This window comes from Palaemon carinicauda, chromosome 40 (assembly GCF_036898095.1).
Source record: "Palaemon carinicauda isolate YSFRI2023 chromosome 40, ASM3689809v2, whole genome shotgun sequence".
Classification (NCBI taxonomy): Eukaryota; Metazoa; Arthropoda; class Malacostraca; order Decapoda; family Palaemonidae; genus Palaemon; species Palaemon carinicauda.
In genome coordinates, this window is record NC_090764.1 from 46,653,019 (window position 1) to 46,674,456 (window position 21,438).

The 21,438-nt window shown below is 40.5% G+C and overlaps 2 protein-coding genes across 2 annotated transcripts in view; one reads left to right on the forward strand and one right to left on the reverse strand.

Annotated features, from left to right (window-relative positions):
* The window catches only part of LOC137631754 (HEAT repeat-containing protein 1-like), a 622,900-nt gene that overhangs the window by 264,549 nt on the left and 336,913 nt on the right, over positions 1-21,438 (reverse strand). The window lies entirely within an intron of this gene.
* LOC137631636 (HEAT repeat-containing protein 1-like) overlaps positions 1-21,438 on the forward strand; it is a 122,655-nt gene that overhangs the window by 31,749 nt on the left and 69,468 nt on the right. The window contains exons 7-11 of the mRNA XM_068363509.1: positions 4,223-4,405; positions 4,744-4,898; positions 8,044-8,170; positions 8,336-8,519; positions 12,782-12,978. Coding sequence (XP_068219610.1) covers positions 4,223-4,405; positions 4,744-4,898; positions 8,044-8,170; positions 8,336-8,519; positions 12,782-12,978 — 846 coding nt within the window. The remainder of the gene's footprint in view (positions 1-4,222; positions 4,406-4,743; positions 4,899-8,043; positions 8,171-8,335; positions 8,520-12,781; positions 12,979-21,438) is intronic.

Here is a 21,438-nt window from a genome sequence, read left to right on the forward strand (position 1 = left end):
GATACAGCCTTTGCTTTCCCTTCTTTTAAACTGGTTTATAGAGCGAGAGTCTGATATGACACGAGAGAAGTTCTCGGCTTGGGAGTTCATGCCTCTGCCCAGATAGACTTCTCAATTCTGGTAGACTCTCCCTGGCGCCTAGCCAGGAGACGCTCCAAGTTGTTTACAGGTCAACTTCTCAGCTGTTGTCGAGCCTTTGAAGTTTTGCTGTACTATTATGTCACGCATAACAAGGCTTTCAGGGATGGTAAACGGTTCCGCCTCAGTCGCTAACCCCGTCTGTTGCCACACCTGCTCCCGTAGACCCTAAATGGGCTTTGCTGCAAGACATGCAGTCCAAGCTTGCGTCCTTGATAGAGGACTTAAATGCGGAGAAGAACCTTCTGGCCAACAACCTTCCAACCGGTCGGTTGTGCGCCCTGTTGACGCTGAGGTAACCTACTCGCGTCTGCCAGTTGAGGTGGTTCCTCCACCGATGCGACCCAGTGTGGGTTGCCAGCCGCACGTTGACGTTAAGCGACGCTCGGAGGTGGTTGTTGACGTTCAGGACGTTCAACAACCAGCAGAGGTGACTTGTTGTGACGCAGTGCGTCAACCTCAGCAACCCGGTAGGGTGTTGACTGCACAACCCAGACGGTCTAGACAGTTTCGGGTTGACGCTGTGCTTCCTCGCGCACCCATGGTTGTTGACAGTTCACAGACTGTGCAGCAGTTCCATGATATTGCGTCCGGCTCCGTCACGCATCCACCAGTGCGACCGGATTCAGCGAGTCAGACGTTGCCCACTCCGTTGCCGTTTCCTCATCAGTTTCGGATGAGAAACCCTCTGATGAGGACGTTGCTGAACAAGACGATCAGCCCCCAGCCCTGCTATCCATTCAGAAGATGCTGAAGAAGGAACGCTGCTCAGTCAGGCTGTGGATGAGTCTGGTAGGGACGCTATCATCCGTGTATCAATTTGTGTCACTAGGAAGACTACACCTCCGTCCTCTTCTATACCATCTAGCTTTTCACTGGAAAAAGGACAAGACGCTAGAAGCGCTCTCGATCCCGGTTTCCGAAAAGATAAAGTCTTGTCTGACTTGGTGAAAGGACTATATCAACCTAAGAGAGGGTCTTCCCCTGGCTGTTCAGACTCCCAGACTCCCAACCACGTTCTCTTCTCGGACGCATCGGACGTAGGCTGGGGTGCGACATTAGACGGTCGGGAATGCTCGGGAATATGGAACTCGAGTCAAAGGTCAATGCATTTCAACTGCAAGGAGCTACTGGCAGTACGTTTGGCCTGGAAAAGCTTCAGGTCTCTCCTTCAAGGCAAAGTGGTGGAGGTGAACTCGGACAACACCACGGCTTTGGCGTACATCTCCAAGCAAGGAGGGACCTACTCTCTGACGTTGTACGAGATCGCAAGGGACCTCCTCACCTGGTCAAAAGGTCTAGACATATCACTAGTAACGAGGTTCATCCAAGGCAACTTGAATATCATGGCAGATTGCCTCAGTCGGAAGGGACAAATAATTCCAACAGAATGGACCCTCCACAAGGATGTATGCAAGAGACTTTGGGCCACCTGGGGCCAGCCAACCATAGATCTCTTCGCAACCTCGATGACCAAGAGGCTCCCAATATTTTGCTCACCAATCCCGGACCCAGCAGCAGTTCATATAGATGCCTTTCTCCTAGATTGGTCACATCTAGATCTATATGCATTCCCTCCGTTCAAGATTGTCAACAAGGTACTGCAGATGTTCGCCTCTCACGAAGGGACAAGGTTGACGCTAGTTGCTTCCCTCTGGCCCGCGAGAGAATGGTTCACCGAGGTACTTCGATGGCTAGTAGACGTTCCCAGAACACTTCCCCTAAGGGTGGACCTTCTACGTCAGCCACACGTAAAGAAGGTACACCAAGGCCTCCACGCTCTTCGTCTGACTGCCTTCAGACTATCGAAAGACTCTCGAGAGCTAGAAGCTTTTAGAAGGAGGCAGCCAGAGCGATTGCTAGAGCAAGGAGAACATCCACCCTTAGAGTCTACCAATCGAAGTGGGAAATCTTCCGAAACTGGTGCAAGTCAGTATCCGTATCCTCGACCAGTACCTCTGTAACTCAAATAGCTGACTTCCTCTTATATCTGAGGAAAGAACGATCTCTTTCAGCTCCCACTATCAAGGGTTACAGAAGCATGTTGGCATCAGTCTTCCGTCACAGAGGCTTAGATCTTTCCAACAATAAAGATCTACAGGACCTCCTTAAGTCTTTTGAGACCACGAAGGAGCGTCGTTTGGTTACACCTGGTTGGAATTTAGACGTGGTACTAAGATTCCTTATGTCAGACAGGTTCGAACCGCTACAATCAGCCTCCCTGAAAGATCTCACCTTAAAGACTCTTTTCCTGGTATGCTTAGCCACAGCTAAAAGAGTCAGTGAGATTCATGCCTTCAGCAAGAACATCGGATTCTCATCCGAAACGGCTACATGTTCTACAACTTGGTTTTCTAGCCAAAAACGAGCTGCCTTCTCGGCCTTGGCCAATATCGTTCGATATTCCAAACTTATCGTATGGTTGGAAATGAACTAGAAAGAGTCTTATGCCCTGTAAGAGCTCTTAAGTTCTATTTAAAACGAACTAAACCTTTACGAGGCCCGTCTGAAGCTTTATGGTGTTCAGTTAAGAAACCATCTTTGCCTATGTCAAAGAATGCTTTATCCTATTTTATCAGACTGTTAATACGAGAAGCTCATTCCCATCTGAATGAGGAAGACCAAGCTTTGCTGAAGGTAAGGACACACGAAGTTAGAGCTGTCGCAACTTCCGTGGCCTTTAAACAAAATAGATCTCTGCAAAGTATAATCGACGCAACCTATTGGAAAAGCAAGTCAGTGTTCGCGTCTTTTTATCTTAAGAATGTCCAGTCTCTTTACGAGAACTGCTACACTCTGGGACCATTCGTAGCAACGAGTGCAGTAGTAGGTGAGGGCTCAACCACTACAACTCCCTAATTCCATAACCTTTTTAATCTTTCTCTTGAAATGTTTTATTATTGTTTTTGGGTTGTCCGGAAGGCTAAGAAGCCTTTCGCATCCTATTTGATTTGGCGGGTGATCAAAGTCATTTCTTGAGAAGCGCCTAGATTAGAGGTTTTGATGAGGTCCTGTTGTATGGGTTGCAACCCTTGATACTTCAGCTCCTAGGGGTCGCTCAGCATCCTAAGAGGATCGCGAGGCTCCGTAAGGAAGACGTACTTAAAAAGGCAGAGTAATTGTTCAAGTCGACTTCCTTACCAGGTACTTATTTATTTTAAGTTTGTTATTTTGATAACTGCTAAAATAAAATAAAAAATCCTTAGCTCATAATAATGTAAACATTTATTGCTGGTCTCTACCCACCCCCCTGGGTGTGAATCAGCTTATATAATCACCGGCTAAGTTAAATATTGAAAAATGTTATTTTTATTAATAAAATAAATTTTTGAATATACTTACCCGGTGATTATATATTAAAGGACCCTCCCTTCCTCCCCAATAGAGACCCAGTGGACCGAGGAGAAAATTGAGTTCTTTGTTTACATTGAGTACTGAGTACCTGCACGACAGATGGCGCTGTTGAAGTACACCCCCTACCTGCATAGCGATCGCTGGCGGATTTTTAACGTAGAGTTTTCTGTCGAGCAACAGAGTTGCAGCTTATATAATCACCGGGTAAGTATATTCAAAAATTTATTTTATTATAAAAATAACATTTCATGAGTGAAGCCATTTGGGAAGCAAACACAGGGTTGAGACTTAGTCTTATGTTCAGCTAAGAATATGACAGGGGGGTGTTGTAGGTGGGCATAGCAGTCGTAACTTCTGGAACTTTAAAATGTCTAATGTTTAGAGTATGGGTTTTCCCCAATTATTTGCATCAGAACTGTTTAAAGTATTTATAAATACACCAGGAACTCTTCTCTTCTTATTTTGTTGATTAGGAATATTGCGCTAAAGTAGTATTATCTACATTATATCTTTTTTGTAATCTAGGATATTGATATGGTCTTCTTCATTGATGAATATAATCGTAGATTATTTTCTGCACCAAATTGCATTATGATAATTGAACAATCATCTATAGATTTACATAATATACAATGTTTGATACAGTTTTCATTTACAAAACTTATGGATTTTAGGTTATACAGATTACTCAGCCAAGTTTTCTAATCTTATGGGTGTCATCTTTTTTCAGCTGATTCTCATGTTATGAAGGGTATTGTTTCGGAAGCATCCGATAACACAGAAGAAGCTCGTCGCAGTGTACCACATATTATAGAGTTTGCTTTAACACTGTGTAGTGAATTCAGTGTTCTGGATCAGGTTAATGCTTGTTACAAACTTATGGAGTATGTTAGTAGATTACCTGAAGATATTGGTGAGTTATGGCAAATCAATTTTGTAATGCATGTAATATATTAAAAAAATTTCATTTAAACGAATTAGGCATTGATAAGTTATGGCAAATATATTTTGTAATGCATGTACTTTAATATAAAAATTCATTTGAACAAATTTGATTTTACTTTAGATTGTAGATTTTATAATTCTCTCAATTGTTAGTATGCTTTCTATTTGGATTTTTGAAGAATACATCTATTTATTGGGTAAATCTTATTTATAGATTTTAGGATATGTTAGATATGCTATGCTAACACAAGTAGTGCACTTAATATAATATGGAAATCTTTAAGAATTTTATATTCTTTATTGCAGAAAGTCTCTTGCAGAAAAAGAAAATGGGAAAAGGAAAGAAACATATTGATATAATAAGTTGGGAGGCACATTCTACAAAACAGTATATCAACTTCAAATACACTAGTACTGCTCTTTTGTCACTCCTTTTATCATCAGAGAAGTTTGTGGGAAAGGTATGTAATAGTATAATCATTTCATACATTCCCACTTAGGCCTTTATAGACATTTCAAGTCTGTTCCAAATTTTATGCCCATATCCTTTTACCTCCTTTGTTTCACTTACTCTGTAAATGGCTTGTGCTGTCATCTTACCATCATTTGCTTTACATTCTCTCAAATACTTGTGCAGATCAATTATTCATGTTTTTCCAATATCCTGCAGTAAACTTTTGTCAAAGGAAACTGTTTTTTACATTTCTGTATAAAGTCAATTAATTGTTTTTTTATATTTGGATGACTATCTATCGCGGAATTATTACATAATCACTACACAATTGGTATAAATCTGTTTTACACATAAAATCTCAATGGTGTAGTATTATTTAAAGTAAAATAATATAAGAAAATTCTATAATCACTTCACAGTGAATAGAAAGATTTTATCAAAGGAAAATTATATGAAAGAGTCATGCTTTTCTGTTATTTAGAGTGAAATACATAATAGAAAAGGCAAATTTCTGAAAATTTTTTTGTATAATCAGCAGTAAAAAAATAATGAAATATAGTATATCATAGAATTGAGTTTGCATGCATATCTGTTAGTGACAAATCTCAAATGTACTACTGAAAGGGCGATGTGTTGCTTTGTAGTGAGAGGATAATCACTCTTAACATCTTATATATCGTACATTCTCAACAATTTCAACATTACATTTGTATTTAGTGTATAATATATTTTTTATAGGTCCATGTAAGAGAAACAGATTTTTCTCTTAACTTTCAGACCTTTCACGTAACTTTTTCATGACAAACACTATCTACTCATGCAGGCACACTCAAATATGCATACATATATTCATATATATATGTTTGTGAATATTTACAGTATATAAGGATGAATATCAACACAATATCATGCTCAAATAGGAATAAATTTCTATTTCATACTGAGATTAAACTCTAGTCTCTTTAAGTGAAAGACAAGGTCGCTACCAATCATGCCACCAGAGATTCTAAAAGAAATTGGAACCTAAGTGTTAATTGCACTTCAGGATTTGCCTGGTGAGACATCAGTCTTATACCAGCGAGTTTTCCCCAACTTCCCGACCCGCCAGGTGACTAAATTGATAGCTTTTAATTTGAATTACCCCTAATGTGTCAATATGAATGAAAATCAACACAATATCATGCTCAAATATAAATAAATTTTTATCATACTGGGATCGAACTCTAGTCTTTTCAAATGAAAGACAAGATTGCTACCAATCATGCCACCAAAGGGTCTAAAAGAAGTCAGAACCTAAGTGCTAACTGTAGTTCAAGAATTACATGGGGAGACAGTCTCATACCAGCGAGTTTTCCCCAACTTCCTGACCCACCAGGTGACACAGTTGATCGCTTTTAATTCAAATTACTGTACCCCTAATAAGTCAATATGGATGAAAATCAACACAATATCGTGCTCAGATAAAAATAAATTTCTTTTTCATCCTGGGATCAAACACTAGTCTCTTCTTCAAGTGAAAGACAAGGTTGCTACCAATCATGCCACCAGAGGCTCTAAAAGAAGTCGGAACCTAAGAGCGTTACTGCACTTCAGGATTTACCTGGTGAGACATCTCAAACCAGCAAGTTTTCCCCAATATCCCGACCCACCAGGTGACACAGTTGATCGCTTTTAATTCAAATTACTGTACCCCTAATAAGTCAATATGGATGAAAATCAACACAATATCGTGCTCAAATAGAAATAAATTTCCATTTCGTACTGGGATCAAACCCTAGTCTCTTCAAGTGAAAGACAAGGTTGCTACCAATCATGCCACCAAAGGCTCTAAAAGAAGTTGAAACCTAAGTGCATTACTGCACTTACGGATTTTCCTGGTGAGACATCAGTTTCAAACCAGCAAGTTTTCCCCAACTTCCCGACCCACCAGGTGACTAAATTGATAGCTTTTAATTGAAATTACCCCTAATGAGTCAATATGGATGAAAATCAATATAATGTCTTGCTCAAGTAAAAATAAATTTCTATCTCATTGAGTTTTTAACTCTCTGATAGACTGAGGTCTTTAATATTTATATGGAGAAATATTGTTGAGTAAAGTTGAAAATATTTCATATCATGTTATGAAATCTTTAAAGAAGTTTCTTTTATGAAAATAAAAAATTTCCTTTACCAGTAAGAAAGCTATTATATCATAAAAGAATTTATATGAATTCTAACTTCAATATTTGTCAACCTGAAATAACAGACTTCATCCAAAAGATATTCAAGCTTATACAGTAATAACAATTAAATTACTTGGTTTTACTTTTCTTTCAAAGAAAGAGAGCCACAGTATCGGAATATTTTCATATCACTGATCACATATTGCAATACTTTTTATTGTGCACATTTTATTTTCAAATATTACATAGTAAAATACAGTATTGTATGTTTTAAAACCTCTTAATCATTTTCATTGGTGATATCCAATAGTTTGATGTTCTTTGTTTTTTTTTTCATTATTGTTTTACTATTATCATTATTATGCTGAGTTGTGTCCTGTTATTACTATAACAATAAACATTACTTGCATTTTTTTATATAGAACAGTGTAGTGCATTACATTAAAGGTGCAAATACTTATAATGTGGGAGAGAAAGGTGTTTATATTATTATTACCAACATTGTACTGTATTTCATAGAAGAAAATTTTCAAACCACTGTAAAGTTCATGTGGCCTATTATTTGCAGAATTCCTCAACTGCAAGATAGGTTGGAACTTAATGACATGTTATAAAGTTTTACTATAGTCATGTAATTTTTTTTTTTAATTGCAGAATTCTGAACTCGTTGGCAAGTACAGTATTTGAGAGGAAATACTATATAAACTTTCATTTTGAAATTTTCCTTTAGTTTGCTCTTCGTATGAGATATTTATTGGTTATTCCATATCTATGGTAAATATAACTTCGTAATATGTTTTAAATATTATTTTTTGTTATGTAGCAATGTACAGGCTGCTCAATGTGGAGACATGTTTCCATACCTTTCTTCTTTTATTAGGCAATACTTTAGATATTAAAGTTTATTGCGTAGTAATGATTCTTTTCCCACTGGTTGGTTATAATTTCTGAGTTTACTACCTACTCCAAAACCTTAATTAATTGCAGGTCATGGAAGGAACTGAGGGGATGGAAGAAGAATTGCGTGACACTTACCAGCTCCTTCTAGAGAAGACTATGTCCTACCTACGCACTGTGAATGAATCTTGTGAAAGGAACAAGGACAAACCTAGCAGTATTTATCTTGATTTAGAGTTTTTCTCCATTGTAAAAAAAGCGTTTATTATCTAAAGTTACTTTCAAAGCTTTTGTAAGTTGTGAATTTGAATAGAATTATGATATTTTGTATTGTAGCATCTTTTTATAGAAACAAATGTTAAGTTTGTTGTTTTAATTACAGGCAAGGTATGGTTGTCTCTTCAAAGGAAAATTGTAGATGTTCTGGATGGAATTATATCAGTTCTACCTCCTAATATGTTGCTCCAAGTTATTGATGGACTTTTGAAATCGCCCATTGCTCTAGTTAGATGCAGAGCCACAGAGCTGCTGTGTTCCAAGCTTCAGCCTAGTTCTACATTCTTCAGGTAATTTTTCTCTTTTCATTCTAAGACATTGGAAGTTTTTCATCAAAAAAAAGAACAGCTTTATATTAAAAAGTTTGTTAGCTTTGATTCTTTACGGTTCTCTTGAGAATTATAGACTTTGAAAGGTAGCATAAGTGCATGCCTTGTAGTGATTTATTTAACAATGTTTATTTTAGGTTCAAGATGTGTTTGAAAGTATCTGAACTTTTTATGCTATAGAGTAGTTGATATTAACTTAAATAAAAATAACTTGGGTAATATGAATATAAAAGCTGACAATTTAAAGCACTGATAATCAGGCTAAAAACAGCAATAAACCTAACTGTTCGAGGTCTTTTTAGTAACTAGGAATGAGGGCTTTTTTATTTCTGACAAGAGTTTATTTAAGGATTCTTTGCAGAGATGTCTTTCATGTTTGAGTAAAATGCAAATAACTACTGAAATTGGCCTTAGAATTTTCGTAGACTCAGCTAGATCATCTGAGTCATATATGATTTTAAAGGGATTTTGGTGAAGGAAAAATCTATTTCTGGGCGAGGGACCTGTGTCGCCCAGTGAAATGCTCCTTATAGCACCATTTCTAAGGTATAAATACTGCTAAATATACTAGAGAAAAAAGTTGCATGGAATGCCAGGAATAAACCCAGCTCGCTCACCCTTATAGGGTGTCGGTATAGAAACTGGGGTGTGCTAGAACCACTACCAGAGGTCCCTTATCAATTAGTCTTCTCCTTCCTCAATATTCCCCGATACTACGAGGTACCGTTCTATATCCAACTACTGCCCGCTACTACGGCTACCCCCCCCCCCCTAAAACTACCCACGCTTCTTCCCTCATTCCTTTTCTAGCACCGTGATAACCACACGCATTTGTTTTCATAGCTTTTTTGTGTCTGTGTTATAAAGATGTCTAACGTTTTGGAGATCCCTACTCCCAAGTTAAGTATTTTAATTATCTTAATTATTTGAATATTAACAAATCTATATGCGAGTATCTCATCATAGATGATTACAATTTGGCTCTCATAGTTTCTATTTCTGTGCATTTAGTTTGTCAATAAAGGAATATTTAGTTTATTTAACATAACCCATCAGTTTACATTGGTCTCATCTTATGGATAGAAGGTCCTCCTCAAGGTCGAAGCTCCAAAAGAATAGATGAAAAGTTCTTTTTAAGCCATTGACTTGTGGCTTTCATCTCTGCTACATTTATTTAACAATGGAATAATCTTTAATACACTATTACAGGGAACAAATCTGAAAATGTGTAGAAATTTTTATTAGAGGACAACCTTCCATAAAGATTTACTTTATTCCAACGCCATTTTCACAAGCTCCTTAAGTTGTGTATATATACAACTGGTTAATGACATCCCTTACAGAAGGTAACCATTGGCCCTCTCACAATACTTGCCCCCTATCTCCTCTGATTCAGAGGTGCTTTAACCTACAAGAAGTATGTATGACGATGCATCTTGCAACCCATTTATGTGGGTTCAGCGAGGATAACGAGATCTAATGAAGGAGATATCAGACTGAAGATTGTTTTTATCTTGCAATTAATGAGTCAGTCTTGCCTTGGGTCTTGGTCTATAGTTTTGTAACTCAATTCATTTTTATCATTAGTTCATTTCACCTATTGGGTAGATCATCTGCTCTGAACTATAGGGAACAAAAGAGACACAGGGTCAAGTCCAATACTGGTTGTCCCAAAAGGGCTCAAAGCCTTGCAGTGGTTTTACCATGTGCTAACCATGTTGGAAAGGAAAATACTTTTCACATGCAATCCTAAGCATTTTTCTCATGATATTTGTAAAGAAACTGTGGATTTAGTATTCTGGAAAAGTAGTTGTTGAGTAAATCAGACAGTTTTTACTAGTTCTAAAATCTGGCATTAACCCACAATGTAATATTCCTCATGGCAAGGTCCGCCATACTTGGAATTAGATTTCTAATCGTATGCTTGTAAGAAAATTAATTGTCTTAGACTCATATGCAAAGTTAAGGTAAAAATAAGGGTTTCTCATCTATAAACACTGACTTCATATTCATTTTAGTGTAAGGGCTCAGTAATTACACCAGGGTTGGTAAGGAGCCTGATATGAAAGTTTTAGTTGGAGTCTGATTTAGAATGAGTTTCACATCAATCAATAGAATATTTGGGTAGTATTTCTAGCTCATTATTTTTAAAATTTTTCTTTTTTGGCAATGCAGCACAGATTTTTTTTCTATTCAGATGGTATTAAAGATTGTCAGACACTTCCAATTCTATGACAATATTCTTAAGATAAAGAGGGTCCAATATCCTGGGTAGTGAAATGCTTGTCTGTGAGGTTTCAGAGAGGATTGAATTATTAAATTGGGGAACTGATCTTCAGATTAAGACAAGGTAGACAAAAATCAAAGGCAGTGGTCTCCACCAGTTGGGACCATGGTGTCAAGTGTCATAGCACAAACTTGGTTGTGATCTTATGTTGTTGTTATGCAAGACAGTGGATTTCCATAAGTATTTCATGCTGCTAATTTGATTGTCATCTAATATTTGTATTTAGGAACCCTTAATTTGCTCCTGAAGTATGGAAACCTTATTTGACTTTACATTTTAACCATGTTATTGGATCTTGAGCCTCCATAGCACATGCTTTGTGTGTCAGTGAAGAGCTGTTACATAAAAGAGCCTCATTTAAGGAAGTCAACTTTGCCACAGATTAACGTAGACATTCTTTTATCTTTGCCAAGCTGTGGAACGAATGTTTTATTTATTTAATTGACAACTCGTTGGTTCTGTTGGCAATATTCATTTAATCCTCTGAATTCTATATAGATTGTCGGTATCCAACACTCAAGGCATTTACCTACCTTTTTTGCAGTAAGTTGAAAGCTGATGCAAGGATTTATATACAGTGATGGGGAAAGTACAATGAATATAGTATGATTTTATAGAGAAGGTCCTATTGGAAAGGATTTTTTGTACACTCCAACCTCCCTTGCCTTTCTTCCATTAGGCAGGTAATGGGTTTTTGGCTGTTATCAAACTGTTTCCAGAAATATTACAAAAGTACTAGCACTTGAGTGTCTAAACCTCAGAGAGGTATCTACATTTATATCCCGATTATTCTCAAAGTACATCTGTCTGATATTCACTTGATGATGCAAAGATATTTCTTTTTTGCTAAGTACAGGTATTATTACATGGCATGCCTGAGTCACAAACATCTTTATTCTAGAGATTGAAAGGGAACATAGGGTACGATAATTCCTTTTTGCTAAGTAAGGTATTATTACATGGCATGCCTGAGTCACAAACATCTTTATTCTAGAGATTGAAAGGGAACATATGTACCCACTTTCTGGGCTATAATTATAAGAATGATTTCCCATTGGTAATGATATGTTCATCAAGAGTTCTTGAACCAACTATTATCAATTGATTTCAAGACTCAAGTTACTATGTACATGAAGAATTTTAACCTTTGTGATAATGATGAGCCATCTGGAGGGTTTACCACTTACTTTTACCCTTCCTATGCAAAATTTTTATTTCCTTGACCTTATTTATCAGACTATTGCTAATCAAGCCTTTTGTGGTATGCTTGACTTTGATATGGTACAACTATTCTACAAAGACATCTTGTGGCTACGCTAAAAAGTTTTAGTCCTACCTATTACCCCCATAGTATAATCGTTTGCTTTCATGTCTTCTGCTTACTTCAGCATCTTGACTCAATCTGTCTTGTCGTCTTTACAACCTAAAGTCATTTTCACCTAAATGCTTCTCGGGTAAATGTAATCTGATGGAAAATGAAATGGAAATTTTAATGCTCTACAAACCTGTAAATTTAAACAATAATAGGTCTGCTTTCCAACCCTTGTAGTAAGTCCTAAAAACAGGGAATTACTCAAGACAGTTGCTACCATTAGAGATGACACCTAGTGATAAATGTTTCTTTTCCTTTCCTTTTTTTGAGTTGTTGAAGTAACTGCTGACCACATGATTAGGCAAATATAAACAAATGGGCTTTGTATAAATTATCATTTAAAAAAAATTCTCAGTAGTATATTTAGTGTTGACAATAGATAGGGAGCTAAGTATTTTCATTTGTATTTAGGTACTTTTGAATTTTTATTTTTTTATTTTTAATACTTCAGACATTTTAGAAGCATCAATAATCTTCTTTACATTAAATAATTTCTTCTCTCTTAATGCACTTATAAAGAAGATCAGTGCTGTAAGATGTTCTTTTTTTATTCTCACACAACAGCAAAGAAGATTTACTAGACTTGCTTCCATTTGTTGACGGCCTGAGAAAAGTAGCGACAGATACTCAAGAGCCCATTGAAAATAGACAAGTGGCGATTTATGCCCTGCAGCTTCTCATTAAACACTTGACACCCCATGTTAAGATTGGTGCCATTACACCTGTAATGTCAGCTGCTGTTCAGCTAGTTTGTTGTGAAAGTAAGTGTTTATTTTGTTTCAACATCTGAAAGTTACACATTACTGTAATTCTCTTAACTTATTTTGTACACAGTCATATTATAATACTAACAATTTCTATAACAAAAACATAAATATGTTGGTCTTTCTTGCCTGTTTATATACATTGATACCCCAGTGATCAAACTTAATTTATTCCATAGGGTCAATCAAACACTAGTTTTTTTTTTTCAAACAGAATGAATTATCCCCGTAAGAAATAATATATATGAGATTAATTTGCTCCCAAATCCTTGATTTTTAGGTATTATTTCTAAGAATCTCCCCTGATGTTCAAATTGCTTCTGCAGAAGCTTAGTTTAATTGACATTTGTTCCAACACGGAGTACTTACCTCGAACTACTTTCTTAGGAGTATCTGGGATCTCCTCCCATCCGACCAGAGTTTTGTGTAGTTTACCCTACTCCTGTTTTCTGTGAGGGTTAACCTCAGGCGGAGTGATACGCGCCCTGAGGCTAACCCCGGGTCAGGGAGCATGCTTGCTCAGGTCTCGACCTCCAGTAAGTTCTCTGGTCGCGTCGCAATAACATCTCGACGCTCTCCTTAATCTCAGTGCGACTCTTTGTGTCCCCGACCCCCTTTGTGTCTCGCGTGGTCCCCATGTGGTATACTTGTGCCTTTCCCTTTGTGTCTCCGCGGTCCCACGTGGTACCTTTGTGCTTCCCTTGTTCCTTCCCTTTGCGTTCCTGTGTCTTGCGGTGTGTTACTAGTGCGACATGGAGCTTCCCCGCAGTTGTCCTGGGCCTATGGCCGGAAAGTCGTGTGGTGCTTTCCTATCGAAACCGGAGGTGGACCCGCACTCCTTGTGTTCGTCGTGCAGGGGCAGAGTGTGTTCCGCTACGGCCACGTGCCCGGAGTGCGAATCGTGGAATGAAGTGTAGTGGGTGCGCTTCGGCACTAAGAAGAAGAAGGCATCCAAGAGGTCGCCTAAGAAGGCGAGCATCTCTTCTCCCCTCGCGTCTCCAGGCGTGTCGTCAGATCGAGCTTCCCTACCACCTTCCCCTACCCAGAGTAGGGGACGAGGTAAGTCCGTTGCGTGGAAGAAGCCAGGGGCCCTTCCCCAGGAGTCTGTATTGCAAGATAGTGGGGTAGTGGCGTCATTCCAGGCAAGTGAGGGGCCTGAGGGAGGGACGGGTGTGTGTTCTGAAGACGGAGCCCTGGTGCCTGTGGGGCACGTCTCGTCAGATGACTCTATGTGGGGTAAGAATGTTACTGCCTCTTCTCCCACCTCTTGGGCTTGCTTTTCAGGTACCTCTGCAGCCCAGGACGCCGTCGGAAAAGACGACTCTCCGCCATCAGACTCCCTCGGGTGGGTACCTCCGAGGACGCCCTGCAGGTCCCCGTTGAGAATGGAGCAAGGCTTCGGAACCTGGTTCCCCAATGAAGAACGCCCACGCTCCCCTCCAGCGCCGTAGACTACCTTACCAGACGTCTTCTTGCAGCCCCCGTCTTCCGCCGATCGTCGAGTTATACCTCCAGCGGCTCTTCGCGCACCCGCCCCGCCGACGAGTTACGACGCGTCGTCAGACTCTTCAGCCGTAGCGGAGGGCGAGGCCCGAAAGAAGTTCCGAAGACGTCGTGAGAGGTCCCGGAGGAGACACTCTCGTTCCTGCTCACGCTCCAGGTCTCGCCACGGGGGTAGACGCTCCAGGTCCCCCAGAAGGAAGTTTAGAAGAAGTAGATCTCCTGGAGAAGAAAAGGTAGTTATCCCGCGTAGCAAGTTCGTCGAGCTTTCAGCAGTTCCGAGTTCTTCAGGGTGGCGCCCTAGATCCAGAATTCCGGAGAGATTCACATCCAGCGGCAGATTTGACCGACGGAGAGATACGTCGTTTCCGGCCCCATCGGACAGGCGTAAGGCCGCGAATGTTCCGGCTCAATCCGCCCAGCGGAGAGAGTCGCCCCTTCGGTCTGGCAGCCGCGTCCCGTCCTCCAAGGTGACTTTTCAACGTCAGGAGAAGGAGAGACGGCTCCCCCCGTCGGGCAAGCCCACGGAAGCCAGGTCCTCCACGACGAAGGATAGACCTAGGTCGGAGGCCCCCGCCACTACGGCAATGCCCGTCCTTCGTCCAGAGCCATATACGGAGACCCCCGTCAGAGGGGCTCCGTCCCGAGCAGCAGATCGCCCTACGGAGGACATGGAGGGTTCAACAGCAGAGGTCTCGGCATACAGGAGAGTGATAGGGCTCATCAGAAGCCATCACAGGATAGAAGAGCCCGAACCCTCCTCCGAGGAAGCCTGGCACTCTAGCCTAAACAGACTGGTAGAGGCCCCCGTTCAGCAAAGACCGTCTCTAGCACTCCCGGTGGCCAGGGATGTTAGGCCGGATAGAGCCCACGTCAACAAAATCGTGGCCAACCATGCTGAGGCTTCCAAGACTCAGAGTTCTTCCAAGCTGCTCCAAGGCCTGAGGTCGCAGAGCAAATTCTTCCTTCCAGAGGAACAGCGGCCAGGTGCCTGTAAGGTAGAACCAGCGCTCGAGGTTTTAGGCCAAGGAGGACCTGATGATAGGGCCTCGACGGCCCCGGTCTGTTTCTCGCAGTCGGAGGCAACGATGATGGAGGAGATAGCCAAAGATCTGGTCAACGTGTCTTCCTGGCTGGACTGGTGGGCCTCCGCCCTTGTAGGCATCCAGTCCTCCTTTGACCTCACGGTCCCGGAAAATCAGGCCTTACTGAAGGAGCTGATTAGCTCGGGAGGTAAGGCCTTAAAATTTCTTTCGTACCAGTCTCTAGCGCAAGCCACCAACTGGGTCCTGCGGAGGAGGGACACAGTCCTTAACAAGATAACCAGGCGTTTCCCAGACAGGGAAGCGAGAGCCTTGAGAAGTCTGCCCCTGTGGGACGATTCCCTTTTCCCCCTGAAGGCAGCGGAAGAAATAATGGAAAGGGTCAGAAAACGAAAAGACGTGGGTGATCCCAGACCCCAGTCGGTGAGAAGACCTATCCACAGAAGGACCACTTCCGATGTTCCTCCCCCTCCTCGGGCCGTGCCTAGCCAGCCCAGGAGAGACGCCCCAGCGACGGCTTGGTCACAACCATCGCAGCCCTTCCGTAGGGGAACGTCAACTCAGTCCTCCTTTAGACCTTCCTACGCGGCAGCCAGGAGAGGGCGCGCAGGCCGCTCCTCCAGAAGGAGATAGGGAGAGAGGCTCAAGCCTCAGGTGGGGGGATGCCTCAGACATTTTTGGCAAGCATGAAAAGACCACGGTGTGGTGAACAATGGGAACTACTTCCCCACTGGACCTCGGTGCCCAACTGTTGATCCAACTAAATTAGTCAGCACTTTCTCTCCGTTCCTTAGATTACTTCTTATTTTCTCCCATCTCTTCCTCTTGGGCATGAACTTGTTGACGACTTTAGCTTGTACGACTTAGATTTTGACTGCTGCTTTGGATTTGGCGCAGGGTGGGATGGATGTCATGCCATCTCAACCTGTACAAATTTAGACGCCATCACCCTCTGGCAGACCCCATTGGGTGCAGACTAAGTCTGTTAAGAGTCGGGCTCCAATGATCCGGTTTTAAGTCACCCATATTTGCGGGTAATGGGTGACGCTAGGCATTGGAGTCGTCGGTGGGAGGGGCTAACTACCCCCACTGACCAGTGTACGCCCACCTTAAGAGAGGCAGCCCCTCTCTAATAGAGGACTGGTCCCCGCTGAAGCCTCTTCTCGTGTTGGGCCACATGGGATAGGAGGACTGAAATCCTCTGATAAGAGGTGGATAACCCGGCTTGCTTCTACTCCTAAAACTAACCCCTCTGTTGACGACCCGGAAACTCTAAAGGACCATGCTACTTATGTTCAAAAACAAAGTAATTTGGGTGACATGGAGAATTTGCGAATCCTTCACATCACTCAGATCCCCATTGAAACCAATTACGATGTTCTATATAAATTATTTCAATGTTATGGTCACATCAGGGAAATTAGGATGAGGCTTGAAGGTGACAAATGGGATTCATGGATATCATTTGATAACCATGATGAAGCATTCAAAGCTATCAATGATATCATAAATATTAAAATCAGTAATTTGAATTTCAAGGGTGCTCTTTGCGATCGGGTACCCAAGAATCTGGATGTATATAGGCCTGCAGATTGGATTGATAAAAGTATAGAGGTAGTTGTACCTTCCCAGAGAAAGCCAAAACCACCAAAGTGGCTTATTGCTCAATCAAAAGGGAGTACTGGAAATTATTTCAAAATATGTAAATTTCTTCAAAAGAAAGTAGGTACTATCGCACCAGGAGATATATCTCGGTTTGGAAAGAACAGTTTCCTAATAAGTGCCAAATCAGAAACTCAATCGGTTATACTTTCCAATTTAAATACAGATAACGAAGACATAAAGCTGGATGTGAAACCCCATCTAAACTTCAGTTATGGAAGGGGAGTAGTTTTTAATAGAGACTTATATGAATTCACAGAAGAGGAGATATTGGCCATGTGTCCTTTAACTGTGTGGAAAGTGCATAAAGTCCCTGGAACGTCAATGATTATCTTGACTTTCCAGGATGCTGATGTGCCTTTCCACATTTACATAGAGAATGAACGAATTAAAGTGCGAACTTTTAAGCAGAAGCCGCTGCAATGTTTTAATTGCTATAGATATGGGCATCCATCTAAAGTATGTAAGAATGATAAAATGTGTAGTACATGCTCTAATGTTTACCATGGAGACTGTACACTAGAGGCCAATTGTATAAACTGCAATTTGAATCACAAATCTACGGATAGGAACTGCCAGCAATATAAATTAGAAGAGGCTGCTCTCAATAAATCCAGTATTGAACACATAAGTGTGGGGCATGCCAAGAGACTATTGAGTAAATCAGCAAGTTATGCAAAAGTATTGAAATCCGGAGAAAAAATGAGGCAGGAGACATCCAGCCCACCTAATACTGCCTCTATTCCCCAGAAAAGAAATTTGCCATCTTCTGATAGAATTCTAGAGGATAAGGCAAGAATATCACGTAAGACCTTTCTCACCTCTTGTAAACCTTTGTCCCCCACTACAAAGGATAATTCTAACCTCTCTCAGGCTATATCTTTGCCTGATTTGATGGAGGTTCCACATGAAACAGAATTATCAGGTGCGCCTGTAGTGGTGAAAGCATCAAAACCTAATAAATCACCACCTGTCAATAGGAAAAGAGAGAGACCTCCATCTCTCTCACCCCCATCCATTAAAAACACAAAAGTTATGTCATCAAATAGATATGATGTTTTGCCTGTTGATATTTCAGATCAACAGGAAAACTTCTTGAATCAATCAAAAATTCAAGTGGAGGTCCACCATCCCCCACAAGAAATAGGTAACAACAACACTGAAAAGGCTAATATAAAACCTAATTTATCAAGACCCAAACTTAAGAAGCCTACAGAAAATATTGTCAAATCAAAAACTGTCAATGGGAAGACCTCATCAAAGATGTCTTCCAGAAAATAATACATAATTTTTTCATCCATTTTGCAATGGAATTGTCAGGGTTTGAGGGCCAAATATGAAGAACTTAAGCTCTTAATTCACGAGCATTCCCCCATAATTGTATGTCTCCAGGAGAGCAAGCTTGATGCTAATACCCCTTGTCCTCGCGAATATATTAGTTATAGGACACCTTATGATCACGGAGTAGGGAGCCATGGCGGAAGTCTCATGTACATTCGTCGAGATGTTCCCCAAATACCTATATCTATACGTACAACCCTGCAGGCAGTTGTTGTACAAATTGATATAGGGAGAAAATATACAATATGCTCTCTGTACTTACCTCCAAATGATGATATTTTATATGATGATTTAGCAGAGGTCATTCAACAACTCCCTCAACCTTTTCTCTTACTGGGAGATATGAATGGTAGACATCCTTTATGGGGTGATGTTTTGGCCAACACAAGGGGCAATATTATCTCATCAATTGTGGAGAATGAGGATGTGGGGCTCCTTAATACAGGAGAGCCCACACACTTTCATGTTCAGACAGGTACTTTGTCATGCATTGACCTTTCAATTGCAAGCTCTAACTGCCTTCTTGATTTTGATTGGAGGACATTAGACGATTGGCATACTAGTGATCATGCACCAATCATTATAAACACCAACAAGGGTCCGCCTTTGCAAAGATCACCACGTTGGAATCTAGACAAGGCAGACTGGGTTAAATTTTGTGAGCTAAGTGAAATCGAAGGGAGAGCAGAACAGTTTGAAAGTGTTGATGATGCCATAGACCTACTGAATGGAACTCTTCATACAGCAGGAGTCAATTCAATTCCCAAAACAACAGGGTTATTCAAACGACGACCAGTCCCGTGGTGGTCTTCAGAACTAACTGCACTCCACAGAGCCACAAGAAGATCTCTAACACGATTGCGTAGACGCAGAACTGATGAGAATTTAATAATGTACAAGAAATGTAGAGCACAGTTCCGTCGTGCCATGAAAGAAGCAAGGCGCCAGTCATGGATGTCTTTTGTTTCCTCTATTAACAGTAGAACACCACCATCTTCTGTGTGGAGGAAAGTAAAAAAGATAGCTGGCAAATTCACCCCCAACCCACCACCAGTGTTGAAGGTGAATGGCCAGTATGTAACTGAAGCAAATGAAGTTAGCAATGCCCTGGCTAATCATTTTTCAAATGTATCCAGCAAGTGTGAAGGAGCCCCTGGTCACCAGTATAGGAGCACTGAAGAAAAGAAAATTTTAAATTTTGCAACAAGAAGGGAAGAGTCGTATAATTCTCCTTTCACTGAAAGAGAATTTGATTCCGCACTTGCTCATTGCAACGATACAGCCCCTGGACCCGATGGAATTCCATATGCAATGATTAAACATGTACATTTTAATACAAAGCTATTTATTTTAAGCATTATTAATAGAATATGGCATGATCATAGCTACCCAAGTGTTTGGGAACTAGCCATTATTTTAGCCTTTTTAAAACCCGGTAAAGACAAGTTTTTAGCAGCAAACTATCGTCCTATTGCATTGACATCTTGTTTATGTAAAATCATGGAGAAGATGGTCAATGCAAGGCTGATATGGTACCTTGAAAAGAAAGGTATTTTATCACCGATTCAATGTGGATTCCGAAAAATGCACTCAACGACTGATGTGTTGATACGACTTGAGTCATCTATTTGTGAAGCCTTTGCTTCCAAACAGCACCATGTTACAGTATTTTTTGACCTTGAAAAGGCATATGATACCACATGGAGATATGGTATTCTTAAAACCATTCATGAATTGGGATTGAGAGGAGAGCTGCCACTATTTATTCAGGCATTTCTTTCACGTAGAGCTTTTCAAGTGAGAGTGGGGGAAACTCTATCAGAGAGTAAGTGCCAGGAAGAAGGAGTTCCTCAGGGTAGTGTGCTGAGTGTAACCCTTTTTGCACTAGCAATTAATGGGATATCCTCAGCCATTCCCCAGGATGTTTTCTCAACACTATTTGTGGATGATCTCTCAATATCATTTGCTGGCACTAGAATGGCAATGGTTGAGAGAAAAATCCAACTCTCTATTGATAAAATTAACCAGTGGGCTGACATGAATGGATTTAAGTTCTCGACAAGTAAAACTACCATTGTCCATTTTTGTCGTATCCGGGGAGTACATCCAGACCCGGATATATACATTAAAGGTCAACGGATACCATGTGTATCGGAAACCAAATTTTTAGGTTTGATATTTGACTGTAGACTTACATGGGTTTCTCACCTAAAAGCGCTAAAAGCTAAATGTGTTGAAGCTCTGAATATCTTAAAAGTATTGTCCCATACATCATGGGGGGCAGACCGCAATACTATTTTAAAATTATACAAGGCCTTGATTTTTTCCAAAATTAGTTATGGTTGTGAGGTATATTCTTCAGCCACCCCAAGCCGGTTAAAAATATTAGACTCGATACATCATGCAGGTATTAGATTATCTACTGGAGCTTTTAAAACCTCGCCTATCCCAAGTCTCCTTGTTGATGCTGGAGAGTTACCTCTAGACCTTTACCGAATGTCTTCCATTCTTCGGTATTGGTTTAGATTGCAAAGACTCCCTAGCTCTCTAGCCTTTCAGACTGCAAGCCTTGTAAGACACGCATCATACTTTGAGTTGCACCCAAAATCTCCTCAACCTTATGGCTTTCGGGTGAAACGATTTTTAAATAGTCTGGATATAATTAGAAATAAGGTACTTCCATTCAAGGTATCATCAACGCCTCCATGGAAATTACCTGACATATCTTTTTGTAAATACTTTATTGGAGTTAAGAAGAATATGACTGACTTAGAATCCAGGTCTCTTTTTATGGAACATGTCGAAGAACATAGGGGATCGACTTTTATCTATACTGATGGCTCCAAATCTGATGCTGGCGTTGGATTTGGAGTACATAGTAATGATTTTAATTGTAGAGGTGCACTTCCTC